This window comes from Brugia malayi (genome assembly GCF_000002995.4).
Source record: "Brugia malayi strain FR3 genome assembly, contig: Bm_v4_Chr1_scaffold_001, whole genome shotgun sequence".
Lineage (NCBI taxonomy): Eukaryota > Metazoa > Nematoda > Chromadorea > Rhabditida > Onchocercidae > Brugia > Brugia malayi.
In genome coordinates, this window is record NW_025062475.1 from 8,122,418 (window position 1) to 8,149,015 (window position 26,598).

At 32.8% G+C, this 26,598-nt stretch overlaps 1 protein-coding gene across 6 annotated transcripts in view; it reads right to left on the reverse strand.

Annotated features, from left to right (window-relative positions):
* Window positions 1–26,598, reverse strand: part of Bma-unc-68 (Uncharacterized protein) — a gene marked incomplete at both ends in the record, with an annotated part of 43,975 nt that overhangs the window by 9,981 nt on the left and 7,396 nt on the right. The window contains 57 exons of one of the 6 annotated variants that reach the window (XM_043077101.1): window positions 674–719; window positions 1,587–1,699; window positions 3,679–3,825; window positions 3,983–4,171; window positions 4,257–4,403; window positions 4,624–4,764; window positions 4,983–5,259; window positions 5,588–5,774; window positions 6,009–6,145; window positions 6,286–6,394; window positions 6,511–6,752; window positions 6,859–6,969; window positions 7,235–7,350; window positions 7,422–7,632; window positions 7,742–7,887; window positions 7,984–8,096; window positions 8,422–8,554; window positions 8,777–8,866; window positions 9,097–9,287; window positions 9,597–9,780; window positions 10,007–10,177; window positions 10,371–10,511; window positions 10,775–10,929; window positions 12,015–12,141; window positions 12,216–12,339; window positions 12,490–12,578; window positions 12,883–13,098; window positions 13,286–13,404; window positions 13,523–13,667; window positions 14,036–14,219; window positions 14,393–14,541; window positions 14,937–15,051; window positions 15,171–15,362; window positions 15,631–15,746; window positions 15,908–15,992; window positions 16,114–16,282; window positions 16,584–16,699; window positions 16,954–17,106; window positions 17,749–17,977; window positions 18,228–18,458; window positions 18,803–18,965; window positions 19,283–19,369; window positions 19,548–19,716; window positions 20,031–20,203; window positions 20,334–20,518; window positions 20,805–20,923; window positions 21,304–21,402; window positions 22,675–22,799; window positions 23,389–23,509; window positions 23,653–23,750; window positions 24,361–24,502; window positions 24,743–24,915; window positions 25,074–25,206; window positions 25,384–25,582; window positions 25,745–25,904; window positions 26,097–26,256; window positions 26,415–26,492. In XM_043077101.1, coding sequence (XP_042933035.1) covers window positions 674–719; window positions 1,587–1,699; window positions 3,679–3,825; window positions 3,983–4,171; window positions 4,257–4,403; window positions 4,624–4,764; window positions 4,983–5,259; window positions 5,588–5,774; window positions 6,009–6,145; window positions 6,286–6,394; window positions 6,511–6,752; window positions 6,859–6,969; window positions 7,235–7,350; window positions 7,422–7,632; window positions 7,742–7,887; window positions 7,984–8,096; window positions 8,422–8,554; window positions 8,777–8,866; window positions 9,097–9,287; window positions 9,597–9,780; window positions 10,007–10,177; window positions 10,371–10,511; window positions 10,775–10,929; window positions 12,015–12,141; window positions 12,216–12,339; window positions 12,490–12,578; window positions 12,883–13,098; window positions 13,286–13,404; window positions 13,523–13,667; window positions 14,036–14,219; window positions 14,393–14,541; window positions 14,937–15,051; window positions 15,171–15,362; window positions 15,631–15,746; window positions 15,908–15,992; window positions 16,114–16,282; window positions 16,584–16,699; window positions 16,954–17,106; window positions 17,749–17,977; window positions 18,228–18,458; window positions 18,803–18,965; window positions 19,283–19,369; window positions 19,548–19,716; window positions 20,031–20,203; window positions 20,334–20,518; window positions 20,805–20,923; window positions 21,304–21,402; window positions 22,675–22,799; window positions 23,389–23,509; window positions 23,653–23,750; window positions 24,361–24,502; window positions 24,743–24,915; window positions 25,074–25,206; window positions 25,384–25,582; window positions 25,745–25,904; window positions 26,097–26,256; window positions 26,415–26,492 — 8,440 coding nt within the window. Of the gene's footprint in view, window positions 1–609; window positions 720–1,586; window positions 1,700–3,678; window positions 3,826–3,982; window positions 4,172–4,256; window positions 4,404–4,623; window positions 4,765–4,982; window positions 5,260–5,587; window positions 5,775–6,008; window positions 6,146–6,285; window positions 6,395–6,510; window positions 6,753–6,858; window positions 6,970–7,234; window positions 7,351–7,421; window positions 7,633–7,741; window positions 7,888–7,983; window positions 8,097–8,421; window positions 8,555–8,776; window positions 8,867–9,096; window positions 9,288–9,596; window positions 9,781–10,006; window positions 10,178–10,370; window positions 10,512–10,774; window positions 10,930–12,014; window positions 12,142–12,215; window positions 12,340–12,489; window positions 12,579–12,882; window positions 13,099–13,285; window positions 13,405–13,522; window positions 13,668–14,035; window positions 14,220–14,392; window positions 14,542–14,936; window positions 15,052–15,170; window positions 15,363–15,630; window positions 15,747–15,907; window positions 15,993–16,113; window positions 16,283–16,583; window positions 16,700–16,953; window positions 17,107–17,748; window positions 17,978–18,227; window positions 18,459–18,802; window positions 18,966–19,282; window positions 19,370–19,547; window positions 19,717–20,030; window positions 20,204–20,333; window positions 20,519–20,804; window positions 20,924–21,303; window positions 21,403–22,674; window positions 22,800–23,388; window positions 23,510–23,652; window positions 23,751–24,360; window positions 24,503–24,742; window positions 24,916–25,073; window positions 25,207–25,383; window positions 25,583–25,744; window positions 25,905–26,096; window positions 26,257–26,414; window positions 26,493–26,598 lie in introns of those variants that run through there. The other 5 variants (XM_043077097.1, XM_043077098.1, XM_043077102.1 and 2 more) reach the window with 5 other exon arrangements.

Sequence of the window (26,598 nt, forward strand, 5' to 3'; positions counted from 1 at the left end):
CTTCTTAAAAGATGTTTTGGACAAGTCTGAGGTTAAGACTTCAAAAGCAAACATGGAAAAATGGAAAAATAAATACAGAGAGGAGCAAACACAAACAAACAAATAAGTAAGCAAAAAAACTAATATTGTAGACAAATGAGTAACGATTAAACTGGACAACGTAATTCTATTTTTATTATGATGCTCAACAAAAAATAAAAATGAAAGAACAAAAATGTCAAAGAAGTTTCGAAATATCATTCCATGACAAGAAAATCAACTCGTCTCCAAATTTCCATTGCATCAGTTCTTTTCGAGTATATTTACTTAAAGCAACTTAGGCCAGTGGCAAATATTAAACGTGACAAAAGCAGTTGTATTGCTCAGTATTGCTCATTAACAACACTATTAGCTACATATTTTCAAAAATTTGAGAACCAAGTTTTTATTTAGAAATTTTTTGGAGAAGAAGAGAAAACAAGAGTGAAATACAAAAATAATCGCTTCTGGTGAATTATCTAAGTGGTAATTGGAAGTGAAGAAGTTCAAGGAAGTAACAATTACTTGTTATTTGTTGTTGAAGGATTCCTATCCTGATTATTTATGTATCACTGAAAAAGCAACGCTTACATTTCAACTCGATACAGATGACTTGCCGTTATCAAACTGATAGCCATACGTTTTCGTTGCAGTGTTAGGACACGTTCCCATCGACTCTCCTTTTTAAACTTACTGGTTGCCTGTGGTAAAACAACGACATATTGAACACAGCATAAAAAATTGTGGTTCCGACCAATTAACTTACAAATCAGCTATAGCATCGCTACAGATAAAGTGAAAAAAGTTAATTTTGCTTACTTCTCGCAAAAAATATCAACTGATGATAAAAGGAATTGTTTTCTCAATTTCACTCATTAGTTGAAAATTTAAAACACTACTAAAACTCTGTACTGATGCCGCTGTTGAGAGAATGGAAAACGAAAAACAGTTCTTGTCAAAGTATAATTAGAGTCAGATGGAAACACAAACACCCACGCATTAAATGCAATAATTTCACGATGCCAAGTTGACAATCAGCAAATAGATATGAAAAGCTAGAACCAGTATCACTCCTTTGAATTTCTTGCTTAGTTATAATTCAAACTGGCATCGATCGATGAAAGCAATAAGAAAATTTTTGTTACTTCAAACTGTATTTTATGCATCATGCAACAGAGGTTGATAGATAGCTTAAAATCCAAATTAGAACTTTTGGAATAAGTTAATGAAGAGCAGAATGGAAATGTAAAAGTGAATTCGAGTTTAGACACTCACAAAAGTACATGTAAATTTCAGTTGTTGCTATTCAACGATTGTTCCATCATTTCATATGGGAAAAAAACGCATACTTTTTAACACAAACCGCAATCGGTAATCAAATATTTACTGGGCATATTTATTAGTTAGTTGGGATATTGATAAAAAATACGCAGCGGAATTTCCAGAGAAATAGTTGTGAAAACAAAGAAAATTAGAGAGTTGTTTATATTACTGAAGGATTGAGTGAAAAGAGAAAAATTCGACTGATTTGTTCAATTCAAGGACAGCATTAGTGAGTGATATGATACCTCGGAATTCCATAGAGTGGAATCATTCTGAAGCAAGCAACGACAGCTCTTTTGCGTTGACTGGATAACATTGTCTTCCAAGCATTAACCATCGAGCCTTGTGGATGTTCTGTCTAAAATGAACATATGCTATCTAGTAGGAGTAGGAGTAGGAGTAGGAGTGGCGGTGAAAATCTCAGTGAAGGAAGAAAAGAGCAATGAGAAGCAACCTTGATTCTTCATTAATGCTGAAAACCTGAAAGCGAACAGTCATTCGAAAGTTAAATGTCTTATGAGACCGTATTCAGCTATTTTTCCTTCCAAAACTCAAATAATCCATCTTATCTCCCTCTCTCTCTCACACACACACACACTTTGTAGTCGTTCCTTGCAAATTCATCAGTTCTGTTTCTTAAATATAGACTTTACTTGAAGCTGGAATTTCACTTTACTTTTTTTTAGAAGTAAAGTAATTCAACGAGATTACGAATAAGTCACATATTGATTAACATTTCCCTCTTGATTCTGTTGAAGTTTTTACGAAGCTTTCCGACATCAACAAGTCGATGAAAAATTTTGTTGGAGTTGTCAGAAGTTTTTTTTTTTTTTTTGAGAAAGAGAGAAAGGGGTAGAAAAAGCACAGCAGCTCAATTAATTCAAAAGCATCAAAAGAAATTGGAAAGGAACCAAAAAATTTTGATCTAAAATGTCCATGCGATTATTAGAGCCTAAAAAAGAAAGACTAACTATTATAAAATATTTTAATAAGAGGCAAACAGGAAAGAACTATCAATCTGAGACCTCCTATCGTCTAAACATCTAAATATATTGCATCAAAGCGATTGGACAAGGAAACCTACATCATAATTTTTCTGATTCCATAAATACACCTACAATATATGTTAAAAACAGATTACTTCATTCCTTGATAGCTAAATCATTCACTGAGCATTTTGCTTATAACATAAATGCAAAATATCTATTAATATCACTTCCTTTCTTAGTGCAATTGTTTTTGAAGTGAGATCAGAATTTGATTAACAATTTCCATATTTTCATTCATAAGCAAACATATTTGATGTATGGATTTTCATTTTTTTTTTTATTGATTTTTCCTTGTACAGAAAGAGAGGACTAAAAAATAGAAAAGAGTAAAAAGTTGTATTAATAGCAAATAATTCGGGATAAAAGATGTGTATAGTCATCTGAGAGTGTTTCAAATATTATTAAAAAGTAGACGGAAGACTAATAATTTGTAATAAAGAAATTGGAAAACTGAGATACATAAATTTAGAAACTAATTTCTAAAAGTATTTAATGATGAGTTAGTTTTACAATGGTTTAGGGACCATTTCCCTTATGATAAAGTAAAAAATTTTATCAGGAAACAACAATAACATAACGTTTAGTACAAGCAATACATCTCTAATTTTTCGTCGGACTTTGATAATGATAAGTTGAAGATAATATTTTCATTTCCGGTTAAAGTGAAACTGATCATTTGTAACAAGATCAAACAGCTGAATGGAATATGTGATGTTAGAACTATCGTGCCATTTATGCTCTATATACTAACGTCGAGAAGCATAAGTGATGCTGATATTCACAATTAAGAAATTCACATGAACTCACCATTTCAGTGAATTTCTTTTGGTCTTAACTTGAGAAGTAAGCTATCAGGCTATTATAACTTTAAAGTTTTTCTGGCTTGAGCAAGGATAAGAAAAGAAAGCAAGAGAAGGAACAAGTTAAAAATAAGTGACTGACTACTATCATTATCCACTCCTGACTTAACTTACTATAATATGAAGCGGGGGGCTATGCAAAATTATGGAAAAGAAATTATTATGTCGTCTCAGTAATAAAAAATTCTAGGAGGTTTGATCTCACAATCATTTGATTGTGACTTCAGGGTAAATTCTATTTAGTAATGTTATCTGCATCACTTCTGCTCTTACTACATAAAGGTTATATTACACCAGCATTGTAATCTATCCTAGTTGCAAGCAAAAAAGTGCCTCAATTAAATGTTTCGAAAATTGCACTAATTTATTGAAATTCGTTAATCAAATACATGTCCTGTTAATTCATAAATGAAGCGAAAATAACCTACAACGTGTAGGATAGCGACCACCTGACCCATACTTGTTATTTTATCGACTATTCCATCGAGCGTCATTACATCCTTATTCCGCATTTGGGATTTTCCGATTTTGCGATAAAGATTTAATTGCCAAGCATTCTTATCAGTCGGATCTGTCTGAAATGCCGCTGAGTTCGAAAAATTGTCTAATTCAAATTTCAAACATGAGTTTGCCCTATCTGACATTATAAAGCTAACATTTAGAACATGTCAGTCATTTTTATTACTCATCGCATCGTGATTCACAGTAATAATTAACCACCTAAAAACAAACCTTAGCTGGTATGTCAAGGAGAGAACGAACAAGTTCACGTATTTTATCTTCCGGTTCCTTGGCCAAGAACTTTTCTTTCGCCTGTTGCACTATGTCCAACTCACGACCACCGAATACATTTAAACCAACGGGCAATAATCGCTTCAAACAAGCTATCACGATCGAACCTGCATGCTTGTCTTTACGCATCTGAATAAATTCATAGCTTTGTTCTAATAGAACAAATCAAATTTTACACAAATCTCAATACTTTTCTCATAATCCATTTTAGTACCTGTCCTTCACGCCGTTTCTTTTTACGTTCCGCAATAGCAGCTTTTCCAGTTTTCATTTCACCAGTACCACCAGCTACCGATTCATCCTCATATTGAGCCATAAAATTCAATTCTTCACGCTTAAAATGCTGTGAAAGAGACCAGATCTAGAATGCATACATTACAAAAACGGATTTTTCTGTCAGTTTTTGTTACCACTCGTAAGCCCATCAAGACAGTGACCAACCATAGTTATTGTTAAATAAGTATTAAGATGATCGTTCGACCAGAAATCAATTTGATAGCTTGATAGTTTGAATATACTTTGTTTCTTTAAAAGAGAATATCATACTTCAAATGCTTCAGAGACTTTAAAATTACACTAACTTTGAAAATTATAGCAACATTCTCGTAAACACCGTCTGTTTCCCAAGACGGTGATTTTAGCCACTGTGCCCGATGCAAGTCTGTATATTTCATTAAAATTGGGAAATAGGCGTACACATCTCGTACGAGATGAGCGTTATCCTGAAAGTTACTCGGCGTAATTATGAAATAAAGGCGACTTGATTTATTATCAGCATAAATGCATGCAATACGCATTCATTCCATTGCGACACACTTCGCAATGCGTGTCGCAATTATTGTTTTTCATCCTTTATAACACTTATACTCTTAATTTACAACATTACATATGCTTTTTCTTTGGGACAAAATATATTTGAAAAAAATCATTTTACTGTTACCTCAGCAACCGTGCCTTCATCAGCATCATCAGGATGAGTACGCATATGTTCCTCTTCTCTATATGCTTTTTCCGCCAAGCGCCTTAAGCGTTCTGCAACTGGAAGCATGTAATCTTTCACCGCATCGCAGCTCACGTATGGTATAATTTGAACAGAGAAAAAATTAATCCGACAAAGCCAGGAAGCATTCTCTACACCAATGTGATTATGAATCATCTGGAGAAGTGCACGGAAAATTCGATTGATGTGTTCATTACCAACATCCGTGACTGGTACACTAAAATCAAAGATTATGTGGAAAAAAAAAGCTAAGGGTTTACCGACAAAATGTAACTGGAAATTAATAAATGAGATGATCTGCTCGACTTAAAATATTGGAAATTAAATTTTTTAAGTTATATTTCTGTATGAAGCAACACTACAGAAATACTGAAGAAAATGGACTTAATATACTGATGCAAGAAGGTTCTGCCGAGCGGATTTAAGACCTAATAAGAAAGCAATAGGTATCACTCAATTTCAGAAGATAACTTCTATCATGCGAATAATATTTGATAGAAATAATGTAGCTCTTAAACATCGAATACAGGTTAAATAGATCTCACGTCGATCGATTACTGCTGTCGGGGCCAAGCTGCCACCAGTAAGTCAAGTAAGAACAAATAAGTGGTAAATCGACATCGTAAGCAGCTGGTTGTTCGCGATACATGGCACCTGATTGTCCCACTTGCTCCACTTCCGTTAATAACTTATCCAGTTGAGGAATATGTGCCAACAAATTTTGCAACATTTCTAAAAGATTAAACTAATCTAATTCATCACAGTACTGGATAAATCAATTTCCCTTTAACCATACCATTTGTAAAGTTGTTATTAAATCTGACAAAAAGAAGTAATATTTAAAAAAATCTGTAGTGTTTAATGAAAACTTGCAAACTTTGCTCGGAAATGTCTCTTATTTGTATAAATTATTCACACAATCATGACTTTCTTGTCTTCATCAATTTTCAGTTCAATTCAACGAACCTTGTACTTGTACAGATTGATCTTGCGACTTAGCCAATAACGAATATTTATTATTTTTATTAAACTTATCTTCCAAAAAGGCTACAGGAAAACATCCAGCGAATGCTGCAAGACACTGACCAAGAGCTGGACGATGCCTGTAATAAAATTATAGCGTTATAAAATTACAGCCTGTGGATGGGTTCGAGTATTTCCCAATATTCTAAACAGCAAGTTTTAAAGACCTTTCATTCCGTACTTTTTCGCTTCAGTTCCTATTTAAAACAGCAATGCATACTTATCCATTTCATAAGCAATTGATTTCCTTTGCGAAGTAGTTGCTGCTAAACTATTCAGAAGATATGCACTGTCCAGAATTTTATAACATGCTGCTTGAATTTCATCCACTGGAAAAAAAAAAAAAATGAAGTCACAAATAACAATATCAGCAGATTTTGTGAAGCCAGTTTTTAAAAGTTCAATGAATTTCCGGAACTTTGAGAAAAACATATTATAAACTAACATAATAAATCACTGCCAAAATGATTTATAGCCAAATGTACAAACATCGTCGTCAGTACAGGAATAATCATCTGATTGGCGAATTCTAGTGATACCCAAGATTTTAAATTTTGGCCTCGTAATAACGAATACTGTCCACCATTTTGAAGTTCTTCAACAGCGGAAAATAGATCATCGGCACAATTGTTGAAAAATGTCAATAAACCGGTGCGCACAATGTCCGAATTTATTTTCACTAATGTTCTGGAAGGAAATTTAATATAAAATTACAAAAAAAAAAAAAAACTTCAAAATCCAAGTCAAAACATTAACGCTATTGATGATAATTCAAATTTCCTGAATAGCATACCTCAAATCAAGTGATTGGATAAGACCTTGCAAACATCGTACGGTTATCTTTGCAACATTTCCGAAAGCATGATTTTTAAAGCGAAGTAGCGATGCTAGTCGACAAAATAAGCTGTTAATATAAAAATTATTCAATATTAAACGATTTGAAATCTTAATGAGTTTTATTTAAGTAAAAAGTAAGAATCAAAGTAGTGCTAACATGGAATTGAAACCTAAGAAAATTCAGGAGAATTGGAAATCGAATTTTTCTAAGAATTTAATGTTTTACATATTTGGTTTGGTAGACATTTTTGGAAGCAAGAAAAGTGCTAGAAAAAATTTAAAAAAACAATCGTAATTTCACATAATTGAATAGTTCTAAACCAAGAACTTACTTTGCAACCATTTCTTTTTCCTTATCGGAAGCCATTCCGGTTTGCACAACACTGCTATTAGCCAAGAAATAATTCTTATGTGCATTAAAATACGCATGCATCAAAGGTAATACTACCTTAAATTCACGAAAAATTACACTTCAAAAAATTGAAAAGAAAAAAATCAAGAAATGTGAAAAGCACTAACTTTTTCGAAGAACTTCACATCTTGGCCTTCTTTCCTAAAACTGTTCTGACGTGTGAGCTCCTGACTAGGCTTAATTGTCTTCATTTTTAAAGATGCCTGCTCCAGATATTGGATTAGTTTCTTCAGCAAGTTATATGCAAATCGTTTCTCCACTGAACTACGTTCACTATCAATTTTGACACGTTCCGCGGATGGCTCAGGCTTATTTGAACTGTAACAAAAATTGCTTGCCTTTATACTCTTGAGTACTTCAAACCAATAAATATTCTTGTTTTGAGAAGACCTTTTGATAGACTGATCAGAATTCAACAAATGTCTACCTCCAAACGCGATATCCATGGTATTGAAGAAATTTCAGAATTTCTGCAGCTCGAAACCGATCTTTTCGACGTTCAAAATCGGTCAACAAATCCCATGGCACAAGTTGTGGTGGCATAGTGCCTCCTCTATTTAAATCTGCGAGCACCTAAAAAATCTTGATTCCTTATATCAAGATAATATTTCTTAAAATGAGAAAATTATATTAAATGAAGAACAAACCAGTTTTGACACACTAACAAACCTTTTTAGCCCATATCTTGTGAGACTCTTCCGCCATCTTTTCTGCAATGCCCGTCATATCTTTTTCCAGTGTCATATTCGATAAGTCCACTGGTTTAGGATTGAAATTTTCAACTGCAAATTGAAGTGAATTTACTTCTCAATATTTTTAAAAAATTATCTGTTAATTACATCACGGATTTTGCTCGAAATCCTATTAGAATAACTCGAACTGAGCATATGGAAAATGTGCTGAAAGTTTCGTTTGTCGAGTACAGATATAGTAAATGATACTAATTACTCCCATGTGATGGGTAGGTCCATCAAAAAAGATACAGCGTTAGGGTATTCTAATGCATTTTCCATGTTTTTGTGTTCTTGCAATAGCGTCTTTTTGCAGATTCGAGATGGCCTAATGTATTCACTTCTTTTTTTTTACCTTACTAATAAAAATACCTACTCGAGCTACCCAAAGAAGTATTATTTTGAATAGCTTTATCGGCAGCATCACGATCCGTTAATTCAATCGAGTAATTCCATACCAATAGAGCACGCAAACATTCCGCACAACGTTCTTGATAGAAGTTTTTTTCCTACAAATTCATTCGTCAATATCCAACAGAAAAAAGAGGCAATAGAAAAATCCATTGCTTATCAGTTTATGTCCACTTATCAGCATAGTAAATTCAATTTTTTCAAATTCGATTTATTCGTTTAGTTACTAATTTTCTGTTAAGATAAAACTTTTATCTCAATCTCGTAAAAAATAATTTTCACTTTTTTTATGGGAAGAAATTCAATAAATAAACACTTACGAAATCGGGCAAGAATACAAAAGGTTTTAATCTTGGATGCGTGAGAGCTTGACGTGAATACAGCTCACCGTAATTCCAACCTTTTTCGATCTGTAAAGAATTAGGCATATCGATCCAGAAACTTACTACCCAACCTAACAAAATTAATCAACTAGCTGTTATTAATGAATTAACGCAAGAAATCTCCACATGACACATAATAATTAAAATTCCAACAAGAACTCACCTGAGATTGATTCGTACGAAATTTCAATTTTTATATTCACTATGTTAAAATAAAACATTTACTTCGTGTTGCGCCATTTGTAAAAAGCTTTTACCTTCCTGCTGGCCCATGAGTCATGAAAATGTTCTGCAAATTTGGCTACTACTGACTTCAAGTCATCGTCAAAGTGAACTTCACTGACATCAACCGGATCCGGATTCCAGATTCCGCGATCTTTTGTTTTCTGAATCCTGTCCGTATCGTCGCCGGTAGTCGTCAGCGTATAATCCGGCGATATTGCTGAGCCTATGAATCATAATTAATTTTTATTCCTTTTATTAAATGCCTAAAAAATATAAAAATTCCCAGCCTGACGTGAAAAATAAAACCATTCATATAGTAGAAACACAGAAGGAAAATTAACATGATAAAAAAAAAAAGGAAAATGGGAAATAGATGGAAAAAAAGAAAAAAAAAAGATAATTCAAGTTAGGATAATTCAAATTATAATAAAATAGGAAGATGGGAAAGAGATGAAAGAAAAAGAGAAAGAGGTAATTCAAGTTAGATTAATTCAAATTATCCTAACTTGTCATAATAAAATCAAAAATATACCAATAGCAGTCAGACACGGAAGAGCTTTCCCAAATAGTTCCGGATCATACTGTTTACTACCAAGCGAATCGAAAATAGCATAGAACAGTAGCATGGATAATCTCTTTTCTGTCTCAGAAGCCATTCCATAAATATTCCCCGATCCATAATATTTCGTACAGCGTTCGTAATGTAGTGTTAGAATCTATGAGTTAGTTAGTCAGTGTTGGCTACTTGTTTCAAATATAACTTCACATAAATTATGAGCATAAAGTGAAGATCCGTTAATAATAGCAAATTTAAGAATTACAGATACCACTTGTAACACTCCTGATGATAATTTAGTAATGAAAGTCAAATTGCTACGACAACCAGAGTATATTATACAGAAGTTGTGGCTTCTCCCACTCATTTGTTAACTCAAAACATACTCGCAGTGGAACCAAAAGATTCTCATCCATTTCCTGGATATCAATGATAACTTTGCGCATCAATTTGACCATCATTGGTGGTGGAAGTTCACGAGTGATGGCAACCAGAAAATCTGATACCGCATCACGTTGATTTTTAGTCAATGATCGCAGATGATTCATGCTATAGACCTAGAGTGAGATGGGTAAAAAAGTAGTTAAAGAAATTTCGTACCTACAATTAGCAAATTTACTAATATTCTTCAAGATAACTGTCAAACTGATAAAACTTTTTCCAACAACTGATAATCAAAAAGTTCGCAAAAAGATTTTCAGCATTCTCTCTCTAAGACAAAGAAGTTTTTTTAATTGAAAGGTAGATAACCGTATGCAACGTAGTATCGAGAAGTGCAGCATGATGTTCAGCGTCAGCAAAGTAATATGAATGACTGGTAAGTAAAGGTAGCACAGCGTTGCACAGATAACGATTTAGTGCTAACGCCGTATCACTTTCCACAGAGCATGGCTGCAATGTGTAGTGACAGGTAGTAGAGCACTTTCAATTAAATAGCAAAATTAAAAATTAATTCTAGAAACTTTAATTGCCACTTTTTAAAGTATGTACTTTTGGTAGCAAAGATATTGATGAATCTTAAAAATATGACTTGAATTTTTCACATAAACATTGAAACCTCAAAGAATTCATTTAAAAAAATTGCACTAGTAAGGAAGAAAATATATGAATTTTCTTCGCAGATAATCATATTCCTAATGCTATATCCTACTAACCGAATCCATCATCGTAGCAGCTCGAAGATCTGGTAGGAAACTTTTCTCAAGAAAATGGAAAAGCATTTCTTGTGAATCGATACCATAAACACGATCCAGGAATAGGAGAACTGACTGTTTATGATTTGGAAGAAGACCAGGTAATGGTCCAACATCTGCAATATTAATTTTTCTCTATTTTCCAATTAATAGCCTGAAAGAGAAGCATAAATCAGAAGAAAATGAACTCATACTGACCTTTAGAAACATTTGTAAATAAGAATTACATCACCAATTCTTTATTTTAAATTTACGAACAATTTTGACACAATAGAACATGGAAAATTCAACGAACAGATAATTTTAAGCTATTTATTCCAAATCTTCAAATTTATAGTTGGAGAAAATCAGTAGGTTACCAGTAGGGTAGTTTTGGTTGTAGGCAACTGCCATTGCCTATAACCAAAACTAATTACTAGAATACACTGTGAACTAATTAAACCTACAGTTCACTTTAAATGTATTTAAAAAATCAATATATGCAATTAGATGAAGGCAAAGAAAGAAATTAATGATAAATTAGTTTAGTTGATTCAAATGGAATCAATGTTGTGTGAATAATTTGAAATAGAAATCATCTTAACGTTGGATTAATTGATCCTTTAAAGTTCATAAATGAAACCAGTTTGATGATTAAGATCATTTCTCGGAAATCGGATAAAAATCGGATACAGACATCTTATTTTTAAAGTCAAAATGAAATATACATAACATAAAAATGAGGAAGACACTCATTCTTCCACTCTTTTTTCCTCCCTTTTAATGTACAAATGAAACTTTATCAGATGTCTGCTTTATTAATATTTTATTAATATACTAAAATCTGACTAAGTCCGGCAGTGATAATTAAGAGAAAATGAGGACGATCAGGAGATCAGGATAAACTTCAGAGGGCAACTGAATAAATATCATTTACTCCGTGATTCTAATTCTTCGTTGATTCTAATGTTATCATATAGGCCATTTGCTTCATATGTTCCCTTACTCATTTATTTTTTTTACTGTTTTTTCTGTTAGTAACTGGTTTTCTTCAAAATACTTTAGTCTTGAATTAAATTCAAATCTAGTTGTTAAATGGAACTTGAAAATTTAACTCAAGAAATGTTAATTTTCATATGGAAGCAACAACCGGTTTTCAGAAAAAGATTAGTTAAAATTAAGCAACTTAAAGTACCAATTAAAAAATAAAATTAAAATTAACCATCTGTCGCTACTGAAGTTATCAAATTTGGTATAGTAAAACGTAAAGCTAGGATTTGACCCAAATCGTCCAACGAAATCAATGAACGCAATATAGCGCGGGCTCGCATACAGTCTCCTTTTCCAGCCTGGAAAATTATGTTCGATTTTTCTGGTTTGTTAAATAGCTTGAAATCACAAAACATTGCAATTCAGAAACTACTTGTATGTTAATTTTATCGGGAGCACATTTAGCGAGCAAATCAACGAGCGAAGAATAGAAATCCAGCGTTGCAGCTCCAAGGTCAACATAATCTTCACCTTCTGTCTCTTTGTTTGGATAATGTCTGAAAACAAATAAAAGCTAAAAATTTTGCGCCACTGACCACTGTGATTTTCTATTTGAAATTTCAAAAAATTCAAAGTTCAACTTTTTGCGACAGTTCAAATAAAGAATTTAAAATATTATAAAATCAAATAAAAAAATTAGCAAGTACGGCTGTTCTCTCAATAGCGCACTATGGATGACAGCACGATTCTTATTCTCTTCCAACGTCCGAATATCCTCTGAAAGTGCGATTGCCTCCTGCAAAAGATTGTTCCGAAATTCAGACTCATTTCAAGTTTTAAAAAACTTCTTGATAAAATATCTTGAACTCTCAATATTTTAGGAAAATCACAAATTTTATTCCTACTTCCTTCATAATGATTGCAACAAATTAAATTTCCTCAGTCTTGAAATCTGCTCAAAATTCTAAATGCAAATTCTTTACATGATTTTTTGTGAGGACTTTATTTTAATATTTATTAATTTCGTTCTCCAAAGTGTTAATTTTATGCAACACCTGTTCGTAATATAAAGTTAAGATCGGTCAAAAAATAGAAGTTACCTTAAATGCTGAGAATAGTCCTTGTCCTTCACCTTTCAGCGCAACACCAAGACATTCCGGCCGACGAATCAATAACCGTATCACTAAATTCGCATTCTCTTCGACACTTTCTCCGTTGATCCAAACACAGAATCGCAAGAAGTCAATGTACCGTTCACCTTCCACTGGATCCCAACCAATATCTGGATAACCTTTAGCGACCAATTCTAAATTTGGCTGAAAAGTGAAAAAGTAGTCATTGAAAATGACTATAATGACATTCTTTAATAATATCAAAAATTAGACGCAATACTTTCAGTTCAGTAATGCCATGCAAACCACTGCTTTTACTTTAAAGCACTTTAAAACACTTAGAAACTCTTCTTTTCAGATAAAGGTTATTTAAAATATGGATCTTTCTCACCTGCAATCCACACCTGCTAAGATATACTGTAACTTTATCCAGTTCTTCCTCCTTCAAAGCCAAAGCCAATTCATTATTGTCCATGAAGCTCGAATATGCAATATCAAGTGGCACAGAACCTATGATTTACAGAAAAATAAAAATTACCTTCCAAAGCATTTAGAAAATTCATGTACTGAGTGGGAAAATCAATTGAATAAAGGCAAATAAATTTTAGGAATGAATAGGCTTGTTCACCTCGCAAGCTTGGTCTTGCAAGAAGCATAGTTGCGTTATCCAACAAAAACGATAGATGCTCAAACATGGCTTTTTGATTTTGACGAGAAGTTCGACAGAAGTAACATAGGAAACGTGAGCACGCAACGACCATTTCAGACGCATCCTGAAATTGAAAAACTGAAATTAATATATCCATTTGTGTAATTAACAGCACTTGTGATATCAATGCTCCACCACTTTTAAATGTAGAGATTACAGAAATCAGATAGCAACAGTGTAGAGGTTTGACATACAAATGCAATTCCGTTCAAGTCTAGAAGCCTAGTCAGTTCAGATTTTATTAATTTCTTAAATATCGTGCCATTGAATTCATCCGTAAAGATATTTAAATTTTTGGTATATAAAAGGCGTTAGATCGGTTTTTTTTCTACTAATTCTACTTGTAGTCCCTTTCCCTTCCAATTCAAATCCTTTTTACGAATATGTTCAGACTAATGTTATTTCCATTGTATCAAACTATCTTTACCTTACCTTAGAATCTTGTGCATTTACAATTTCTTCCATATTTTCAACATGTTCTGTATGCTCGCCATGATTTGTAGCTCCTTGTTGTGCTGTGAGGACGTTCATCATAATGGACATTACATTTTCATGCACTGTTAGAAGACGCATCAGATCAGGATGTTGAAAGAAAATGCGGTTGTTCATTAGTTTCCTTGAAAAGTTTAGAAAACAGCTGTAAATCAGGACTACTAGAACAACAACAACTGGGTATAAACAATTAAACAAGCAATCTTATATAAGCCCATCCCACATAAAGCAGTAAGTATAAAAAATAACTAATAAGTTCTTTAAAAATCTATGAGAGTTCAAGAAATCGCTCCTTACCATAATCCCCTTTTTAGGATCGCTTCTTCAGCACTTTCAAATTGCACACTAAGCAGCTCCCGAACTTGGACCAAATTTTCAATGAAATCTTGTACATCCTCTATATTACGTTCGTGCAACACATATGTTTGCGACAAAGCCTTCATCATCTGCAAGTGTCAATGGATCAAAATTTCGGGAAAGGATTAATGTTGCATTAAGATGTCTGTTCTTCCAAGCCCATTTCATGTATAATTGTCTATTTTGAGTATCATCGAGCGCAAATGATTACAAAAAGATGAGTTGCGGATTAAATTCAATTTAAATAATGCGTCCAATAATAATGAAAGATACAAATTTTTGAGATAATTTATTTCTGCTGTTAATGATCCCAAGAAATTATTTTCCTTTTGCTCGATTCTTCAATTTCATCTAATTTTAATGAAAAGATAGAGATAAGCCATAAAAAAATTTTCATTTCGTCCTACAGTGCTACCTTTCAACCAATATTTTCAGTCGGTTTATTAAAGCTAAACTAAAATTTTGAAACAATGCTTCTACTCACCTCAGCAACACCAGTATACTGGCGCAAAAGAAGACTGAACATCTTTCGGATCAACTCGTTACTTTCTATCACTGAAGACGTTGCCCAAGACTTCAGCATTGTGCAAATCATAAGCCTAAATTTACTAACTAAACGATCAAAGCAACGCTACAATCGTTATTACGTACAATCTTGAGCGTGAATATCGTCATATCGTTAGAACAGTTGCAACTGAAAATTAATATTTTCGCGAACCTAAAACTTTCTGTTCCATTATGATTCATGCTTTTATCCTCGCCAGTGAATGGTGGTGGTACCCGAATAACAAGCTGAGCTAACTGATCCACCCATGAATTGGCTTCTTCCAGAATCACCAACTCTGAGAGCTTATTACGCTCTTCACTCTTAACGCATCCTACTCTGCCCACTAACAGTGAACAAAATTGTCTAAAATAGAATAACATTAGCAAGAATTGGAAATAGATTTATCCAAAGATGAAACTAAACAAAAACACATTCTTGTTCTTGACCATTCTATAAACTTGGATTATTATTAAGGATGATTGTAATGCTGATTTTCTTTTTTTTTTTTAAACGGTACGGGCCGGGTTTTAACTCTGAATATTAGTTAAAGCATTTTTGTCAAAAACACAGATAATCTTACATTCTACAATAATTCTATGTCTTTGTTGTCTCTTTATAGGTGTGCACAAACCTTAATTGTTGCTGTAATGTCTCATTCATTGGACATTGGTCGTATTCCGTTTCATCATCCAACATTATGCCTATACTATCGTCCGGTACCGCTTTGCATTTCATTAATCGAAACATCTATTCAAGGAAAAGATAGTAATATCAGAATATTATTAGAAGTTAAAAGAATTTTTGGGTAATAAAATGAAATTTAAAAACAAAAATGCAAATTAATCATTGGCAGGATTTTATTTCATAATTAGAAATGAGATTCCGTTTCTAACATATATTAGCCATACTTGCTCTCGAGGTGGACATCGAAATTCTTTCGTACGCCTGGCTGCTTCAGCTGGTGTCATATTTGTCTGTTTGATCGACATATATCTTCAAAGTCCATAAATTTAGAAAATCCATTTAACTTATAAAAAGTTACTTAACTAAATCAATTTGTTTAAAAGGAGTAATTTCAAAAATTATTCTAAACTTTTGCAACAAAACAATAAACCTGGAAAACTGATCTTGCTGTAAATCATTGACAAATCCAGCAGCGAAAGAAACCAACGATTCAACCCGATGCCTCAGTTGGATGTTGCAGATATTTTCAAGGATAATCGTAAGCTGAATTTTCACACCCTCCGCCAACTCAATTTCTGTCAAACCTTTTTGTTTCAAACCTGAACAAAAAGGAAAGCAAAGCTATCGTTCAGAGTTATTTAGAAAAACAAAGTTTTAAAAAGTTCATAAGTTCACCGTCTGCATTTTGATTTTTTGATTTCAACATAATTTCCATTTTTTTTACTGAGATCCAAAACTTCTTCTTGATATTTAAATAATTGAAATTTGATTTGAAAGAACACGGACTACAAGATTTTCGTAGGATTTCCGATTAAATATTCCATTAAATCAGAAATAAATATGTCATAATTTCTTCTCCCAAATCTAATTTTTTGACTTGCTATTTATTTCAAATCAAACCTGGAACATAATTTTCATCAAAGGCAATAGGATGAATTAATTTCATAACATCTTTCAGATCATCGTCATCAAATATTCCGATTACTAACAGAGCATTAAACAATTTGAAAAGTGGTCTGAAATATTAAAGTATTTATTTTGAATTTAAATTGCATGCAGAGCATTTTATTTCATCTCTATATCATCTATTTCTTTTTTCAATAAATAAAATGAAATGAAGCTTTTCCTTTCTTCGAACTCAAACTTTTAATTTCTAACTGTTGTGATAATAAATTATCTTTCTGAATAATCATTTGTACCCTAACTGCTATTCATTGTAGTCATGCTGTCCCTTTTTCATAGAAAAAAGTTTGACATTCCTGAAACTTACTCAAAATGATTTAAACAGTTTCCACCAATTAAATCCCTGCAACTGATAACAGCATGTTCGGTTGCGCTACTTAACGCTGACATAACATGAGCCTTCAAAGCAACGAAGTTGAACGCAGGCGGTAAAAGCTTTGATTCCGCGTCCATTCCGAAACTAAAGGCCAAAAATAATTTATGCAAATTATATTCAATAAATTAAGCAACGATACTGCAAATTTCCGTTACTGTTAAAACCTCGCATCATATGAAATAATGGAAAACTCAGAAGACAGTTACATCGACAATGTCAAATGAATGCAATGTATCGCCAATACAAAATCGAATTGAAACAGACTTTGACAATTATTTTTAAAAATGTTAAGTCTCCTCCGTTTTTATCCAATCGTTAACTTGGATTTCGGAACTATGACGAAACTATCACGAAAAATTATTCATTTCTTGTAGAAAGAGATTATTAATCTTCTCGGAAAGAACCATCCTAAAGATACATCAGTTTCGAGTTCTATACAAAATTTCTGCCTATAAAATTTCTTGTTTGTTTATCAAGTTGCTTGACGATTCAGTGCAATCGTTTATCGTGCTATTATGCAACGTACCATAAATTCATTAACCACATTTTTCAATTGATTTACTTCATAGCGCAACAGTAATTAGAAGTATCTCACTTGTCTTTCTCGAAGTTTAAAAGAATATATCGCCGTGTTTTCGATCTTAACTTCCCGTAACTATTCCTAAATGATCTGATAAAGTACTTAAACTTGATTTTATAACTCAATATTAATTATATGCAACTTACTTGCTGCGCACTTCACTGCATACTATTACTGGTCGAATGGAGATTGTCGGTCCGAGAATTTGGGGAAAACGGTCCTCAATCTCTGGATGAAAGACATTTTTGATTTCGTGATTTTGCTTTAATGGAATAACATATTCATGGGTAGTAGACTGACGTGCATTAACATATGTTCGTAAGTGAACGGCTATAAGGAAATCGTGGAATCCTTGCCGAAGAGGTCCCGAAAGATCTAAAAGTGCAGTTTGGAATTTTCACAGTTTGTACTATTGCTACTGTCATAAAATCCGGAAAAATTGGAAAATTTGTGGTATGAACTGACAAGAGAAATTTCAGAATTTTGATTCCTTCTCCGAAAAATGCTGAATGATAGGACTAAAGTAAACTGGAGGGTTAATAATGATCGTGGTAGGATCTCGGATGCAGATCGATCTGGAATCTTCTTTAAAGTTTCATACGTTTGAAAATGCTTCAAAATTTACAATGACTCTTCACTGCATACAGAATCTGATCTTCGTCAACATGTGAGCATAAAATATGCGCTACTTTCTGGTTTCCATGCGCTGCTAATTTACAATATAGGTTGAGAGTTTGTCGATGGAATGTCAACAAATCATTATGCTCAATCATTTCCAGAATGTCATAACTAGTGTCCTTTTCCGGTATGTAAATGGACATTATGCGCACTGGATCGTCACACAGAACAGACCAACCTAGAATGTGCAGAAGGTTTTAGTCATGAAAAATTGTATGTCCGTCTTGAGGAGCTCTATACCTTCTAATGCGATTAAAGTTTGGAAATTAGTTGCACAGTATTTGATAAGCTAAATCTGGTTTCTAAAGATTTTTCGAATCTGCTCGACTACTTTACAGCATCGCATAGTTTAATCATTTATAAAAAAGAAAAAAAAAAAAAAAACAATATTCAGATGCTCTTACTGGTGTTCGCATGAAATTATCCGTTATCGCAATTATATTCATAAGATTTTAGTTTCTTTTATTTCCACAATTACATTTAGAGATTAGGCTGATAAAAATACCAAAAATCAAAATTTACCTCTAAAATCAGAAAGTTTAAGAGCTGTTGTTCGTAAACATTCATTAGGTACTCGAGCCCAGTGAACGGGATTTAATTTCTCAACCGTTAGTCGTGGTGGACAAAATGGTAACAAACTTTTGTGTGAGGATTTGAACATTGCCGATGATAACGGGAAAGTGTACTGGAATTGATGTACGTTTAAATAATATTTACACGCTGTTCCCAGTATTTAAATACTTTAGAAAATCCTCAGGAGGCAAGAAAAAATTACATCTACTATAAAACTAATAATTATTGCAATTTAAAAGGCTAAAAAAGTCCCCTGAAACAAAAGAATTATTCCTTTTCGTTGATCGTTTTTTCAATTTTCCTTATAAATCATCTTTTACAAACTATTTTTTAAGAATTACAACTTGTGCAATTTCATCAAGCTCCAAAGAAACTACATCTGAATCTTGGTTGAAGAAGCATTTTTGAATTCATAAGAAAAAAGCATACCTTTATTCGTCCAAGTTCGAATTGCAAAACTTCGGCGCTTGTAGGTGCTACAAATGCAGCAGGATAGAGAATAGCACCAGGTTCGAGCTGTGGTATGAAAAATAAATTGTTTAGTTACAATAGTTCAGTTCTACTTTTAGTATTTTAGTCATCTAACATTCGGGTTTGAATTTAAAAAATGTTTCACAGGATTTTACACTGAAAAACTGTTACAAATAATACAAAAATTGCAACAATAATAGTCGCCAAAATGATAAAAATTTACCTTAAATCGAAAACCAGTGTCTTGTTTTGAAGCCAAAAATGATAATTCTCCAACAGATGTATCAATGATACAACCGATCAACAGGCCGGATACTTTAGTATTCCCTGGTTCTGGCACTGATTGTAGCAACTCTGCGGCGTTCACCACATAACAGTTCCGATATTCTAAGCTGCAAAATTATTTTGTTACCTGGATTACTTTGGAATGCTTATATCTAGGTAACAGTGATCATTAAAAGAGTGCTTAAGATAACTGATCTGAATTGCTTGCAAACATTAGGGTTTACACTTATACGATTATAAACATCGCTCCAAATAAGCTATCAATAATTAAATTCCGGCACGAATTTTGGACTGAAGTCTAAATCCATAATGTATCCATCTCAACATAAGATTGAAGACTAAAACATTAGCTATCAACAAATTTATTTCCGTTTGCAGTTCCACTTTCAAAGTATTTCGAGGCTTTAAAAATGTTATTTACCTCTCTCCTTCATTAACATTTTCACTCGTTCCCTGGTATTTGCAACGCCGAATAGCTTCTCCAGTGATAAAACGCTCAGCATAAAAATGATACTTTGGTGTTACCCAGCCAACCCAAACATTTGCAGGATCTTGTCCTGGGAAAATTCGAATTGCGTAGTAAAATTCATCGATCTGAATATGAGAATGAGAAATATAAAGATGCCTTCTATCTGTAGTACAAATATCCTAACATAATAGAGCACTTATAAGTTAATGTATAGGAAAGTATCGTTAATGTTGCTATTTTTAAGATAAAATTAACCTTATCACCGAGTTCAATCATAGTCCTCACATCATCGCTTGGAACATTTCCGTCTATAATAACACTTTGTTCAAGAGCTGCAATCGATGGTCTCCGATGCTCCAGAAATTTTTCGTTCTTTTTTTTCCACTTATCTGACCCCATCAAACCGCGTCGGGACCGTCCAGGACCTGATTGAGGCATATCTTAAATGAAATCATTTCAAAAATTTCGATGTTGTTTTATGAATTTAATGAGATTCATGCTTTTTCTCATATCTTTTTGAAGTTGAAATAAGTAATTGCTTTATTGCTATGAAAATATTTTTAAAGAAAAATATTTCATATTTCATCTTAGGTCTGTAGGAGAAGTAGAAAGAGAGAATATGAAAAACAATATCATTCATAAAAAGTGATCAATATCATCACCGTTCTGAAAGTTCAATATTCAATACAAATTTTCAAGTGTTAATTGGCAATCGATTATTAATACCCTGGTCATCTTTTGACATGGAAGGCGGTATATTTTCTGCAGAAATAGTGTCCACACTTACAATATGTCCATCTACCAGCATGCCTGTGGTGCGTTTATTTTCGCTAGACATTCCTTCTCTGTAAAAGTTTGCTTTCATTCATTAAATGAATATATCACTAGAATTGGGAAGATAGTGTAGTAGAAAATTCCTTTACAATAGTATAGGTATCTTCTCACCTTCGTCTTTTGCATTGGAATTAATGTTGACAGCGATGGATTTGCAACATGTAACACGCAACATCCGTGCGATAAAATCTATTTTTATTTGATATGGTATTTAATAGCTGTTTTGTGTTTTAAATGTTGTGTGTTTTCGTTTTTTGAGAAGATAAATCGGTCGATAATTCACTCATCATATATCTTTCCATTATATCTTGCATATAATACTATAGCATATAAAATGACGGATGCACGTGTTGGATGACTAATTAATGCTTCAAATTAGTAAGCATCTTACTTTTTCCTTTGATGGAATCTCGCCATCAAACCGCCTCGTTTGTGTTTTCCGTCTCGTTGCTCACCAGTACTTGATAATTCAAGCATACTTCCAGACATTCTACAAAAGATTCGAAAACAATGATCGAAAAGGAGAATGAAAGAGAATATCTGAGGAAAAATATAAAATGATTTCCTTTGTTAAATCTTGGCCTATTAACACACATTTGCTGCGATATCAAAATCATATCAACTGTAGTCAGTAGTACAAAGTTCCTAGACTGCATTATTGCATCTAGAAAAGTGAAATTGCACAGAGAAGTACTTTCGGAATGTTACTAAAACACCTTATAATTTATTTCATAGAAGATCACATTGTGTCACATGGTTTGTTATTTCGTAAAGTTTGTGAAGAAAGCAAAAGAAAGCACAGGCAACAATCATCACTACAAAAAATAAATAATATCAATAAAAAAATTAAAAGTGAAGAAGTAACTACAAAAAAAAAATTACAAACAAATTCATTTGATCTGATTCGAATTCGATATGCACCTTAGTAAGACTTTCAGAAAAAAGTGCTTATCATGAATTGAAAGTGATAACATTTGTAACTTTTTTGGATAGACGGTGGTATATATTCATAGCGACGAGATAGTTTTTTACTGTGCAGCTAGAGTTAGGCAGTTCATGAATGCCCCATAACTAGTAACGCCATTATTGAACAAGTTCTGATGTGTTTTGTAATGAGATACCAAAAGTATCGTGAGATTCGGATTCATCAATTTTTATAGGCAGAAAATATTTTCAGATTTGAAGTCATTCCAAGAAATTTCTATTGATCTCACATTTAAGTATAAAATATCAGAAGATACTGCATAAACACACAAAGTTGCTTTCTCGTTTTTCAACCTAATTAATTCTTACTTACCTGTCCAATTGTCGCTTGTATTTTCAACTTTTAATATCTAACATTTGTTAGATTGAAAGAAATATCTCAAGATCTGTTAAAAAATAAACTATTATTCTTTAACTTTGCGATCATATTTCTGATTTTCAAGAATAAGTTAAAAATGCTAACACATGATTGTCTGAGAACGCTAAATTTTAATATTACTTCATCATGAAATAAAGTCATGCTATTAATTCCATGATATATAAATATTAACATTTGGGTGCATGGCTCGAGTTAATTCAGAAGTTGAGGTGGCAGTCTTAGCCTAAATTTTTTAGTTAAATTCAAATTAAAGTTTAAAAAGTTGAGGATTTCTAAAGGTTTGATGCCAACAATTACGTTGCTGCTTTCTTTTTCAAATCGTTTTTCTTTAATTTTCCCTTTATTTATGAACAATTCAAATTTCTGAAAAAAAAAAGCAAGCTTAGCATTAAACAATACCTTATGGTAGATGTTTCTGCAAGATGATGGTCACCATCAAACGATATTGGTTTTGAGCGTGCCGAACTTTCATCTTCTTCTGCACTGTGTTTGAAAGCTGACAGTAACGATCGTCCAAGTGATTTCTAAATGATTATATTCTGGGTTATAACTATTTTATAATCTACACTGCGCATAACAGCACATTCAACTCCTATGACAGTAATATTCTTTGCAATAATAACTATTGATTGCATTATACATTAATTTAACATATATCTAAGGAATCCAACAAAAAGAGATGGTTAAGTTTGATTTCATAGTGTCTCAATCTTCTGAGGAAGATAGCTTTAAGGCAATTTCATTAAAAATTCTGTTTGATTAGAACAACGAAAAGAATACGGTGAGGACGTTCTCTTCCAGAAAACAACTATCAGAATTCATCCAACCAACAGACCAACAGTTTATTGCATTTTCCAGCTACATAAGAGATTCAGTACTTAATCATAGATCACTAATCAATTATATAATTTGGTGCATCACTTTATCTCAGGAATAATATCTAATCCAACGAGCATAACATACATCTATCAGACTGAGATATCATAGATGACATGACCAGATGATAAGACTGAGAGAAACAATATGATATAAGTTATGCATGGAACAGATGTAGGAACTTGCAGACAAATCACAATACGCAGGTGCTATAGTTGAAATACTTGCCTTGTTTACTTTAGTGTCGTCACCAAATTCTTTGGGGATAGCTGGATGTCTGATCGTAGGTACAGGTTGTGCTTCTTCAGCCAATTGTTTTTCAATCTCATGCAGAGAACGCATTATTGACTCCTTATCCCTAAAATTAAATTAAACGATTTAAATCAGATTTTGTCTATCGACATACTAGCCCTTGAAACCATTAACCTTTTATATTCATTTCATCAAATCCAATATTTTTCTTTCCTATAATTCATAAATTTTAATCAATTTAAGGCTTACTTTGTAGGCTGAAGTTTCTCGTTACATTTCACAGGTAGAGACAATCGAATATACTCCATTTTAGCCTTTTCCTGAGCTGTCATATCACCCGTATCAATCTTAAATATTTCGTGGTTATTGTTGTAGCATTTCAAATATCTTGCGTTCTGTGATAGCAACTTTATATTAAGAAAGCTTCTTCAATAGAAATTTGTCTTTTTAAAACTATCATCTTTCGCTGGTCTTTCTCTGTTGCGTGAGTTCAATCAAAGGATATTGCCGGTTCAGTCTTTCCTCTTATTACTAATGTCCAGTTTCTCAATTATGAAATTATCATTTAATTTATGTAATGATGCGTGGGATGTTTTTAAATTAGAAAATATGCGATTTTTCTAATTTATTTTCCAATTTCAAAACATCAGAAAATATGCGAGAAGAATGTCCTATCAATTTCATTCATTATTAAATCATGAGAATAAGTAGTTCTTTGAAGGATGCAAGCAAGGGAGGATCTCTGGAGAAGATGTTCGCTAGCACGTTTCAGAACCATATTACTATCTTCAACTATACTGATTGAGCTTACTGATGATGATCTACAAAATATTAATAGCAAAGAAGGCTTTATATAGTTAACATTAAGATTTCCATATTATTTTCAGTGAAATCTGCTCAAATTATACTCAGTTTTACAGTGCTATTAGAAACAGAACATTTAACAGCCGATGAAACCTCTTTCTGCGTAATCTTCAAACATGGAGGATTGTTTCCGGTTGCCGGTATTCGTGAAACTTCTATTGTTGAATTTAATCCAATATCTTCAAATTGAGGTAATCTTTTAGCGTACCACATTGGCATTTGGCGATACATGTTGCTAAATTTTTAATTATTTTAAATTTAGAATAATAATAAATACTTTGAGAAAAAATTGAATTACAAAAATTTTAAAGAGAACTAAAACGGTATTAAAAACAAATATTTTTGCTTTTCTAAGGTCTTTAGAGAAAAGCAGTAGTTTAGGTACTACAAATAATTCCTGAATCTTTCTAAGAGATGATTTTATAAAGAAAAACATTTTTTTCAGATAGAAAGAAATAAAATATGCGTAACTTACACACAAAATGGCTCATATCCCTCTTGTAGACCGCATGTGGTGAAATATTTCAAGCTATTTGAGTCCTGGCCAAAATTCAATTTTGCTCTCTGTCCTGCACTAAATGTCATTGCTGGCACAAATCCATCTGTTACAAGAACATTGTCGAAGGCCATTTCTGATCCGGAAGGATCCTGCAATGAAGATAACTGAAGAAATGTAATCTCATTTTTAATTTTTGTCAAGAAGACTGATTTAATTTTAATACAGTTAACATCAAGTACTCTAAATAAAATATATTGTACGCCATTTATGGAAGAAAATCAATTTCTGGAATCGTTTTAGATTTTACCAACAGCAGTTCGCCATTCAATGAAAATGATATTGTATGATCGCTGAGATCAAGAAACGCTCCTACGATATCGCCAATTTTCCATTCTCTTCCATATGTACCAGCTCCCTGATGCCATTTGCGGGCTAAATATCTGGAATCAAACTTCAATAAAGTTAAGAACTATTTTTTTTTATTAATAAGACAAACAATAGAAACTAGAAGTGATATTTAATAAAATTAAAAAGACTCAGTCTGAAGCGTAATGGGTTTCATTATTTAGAGTTATACAAGAACAAAAAGAAAAAATAAATAAAAAATAATAAATTACCCATCAAATCCATATGACCTATCATCCGTTCCAATATCAACCGTTGACTGTGCACTTATATCCATCCAGCCAACTTTCATAAATCCCGATGTGAGCACTTCAAATTCAAAGTACCATTTCCCGCTGGAAACCGCATACAGTGCTTCGGCACGATAAGTGCGCGAAAATGCTTTTGTCACTTTCAATTCCTTTTCCGCACCTGAACCATAATTAACATTTGAATATAAAAATTGAGACCTAATTTTTGATCTCTGATTGCTAGTTTTCATGGAGAATTTCGGAAATTAAAAGCATTATTTTCTTTAAATATATGCCATTCCTAACTTGTCTATTCTAAAGATTGAATGAAGTCAGTAGATACCTTCATCGTGTTCTAAAACAGGCGATTCCAAAAAAATTCCGAACAATTGCAGGGTCTTGATAAATTCTGTAGCTGATTCTCTGTTAGCTTCTTTGATTCGCTGATCGACTACTTCGTATGGTACCAAATGTGGACTTCGTTTTTGGCTTATATTCACAAACTGCAGCAGTAAATGTTTCTGGAGAAATAATGGAAATTCGAGAATCTAGTAGAAGATGCAGGAGTATGGATCTGCTACATTTACTTGTAGAATTGTAGGATGGAAAAAGTTGAAATAATTTCCTAGAAGGAATAAACCGTATCATTTGTTCAAAGACCACTATATCAAGAATAAGACGACAAATGTACCTACCTCATTAAGGCCAAAAGTCCATCCACGACGAATCTTTTCTCTTGCCCAAACATTATGAGTATTTTTGGCCAATGCATCAATTAATGAAAACATATTATCATCAAGAACAATTTCATGACAATCCAAAGGTTGTGGTTTAAATCCATTGCTTTGTTGATAGCTAAATACCAGTATACAAGATCATATTACCATATAAAGGACTTCATGCAACCTAACATAGCACCCTAAAAAAAAGATTGCCGAAGTATGCTTATATCCTCAGAATAATGTGATCTTACTTCCGCAGTTTCTCTCTTAACATTTCAAAAAAACTCTTACTTCTGAGGGAGACGTACAGGTCGTAAGCGAACTGGAGGTTCATCTAAGATCATATGATATCGTAAAGCTTCAATTGTTCTGAAAATGAATCAATCGACCAGTGTTAGAACATTAGTAACATGAGTGGTTCTATTCTGTCAGTTTCGATGATGGCATCCCCTTTCAGCAATAACTTATAATTTTA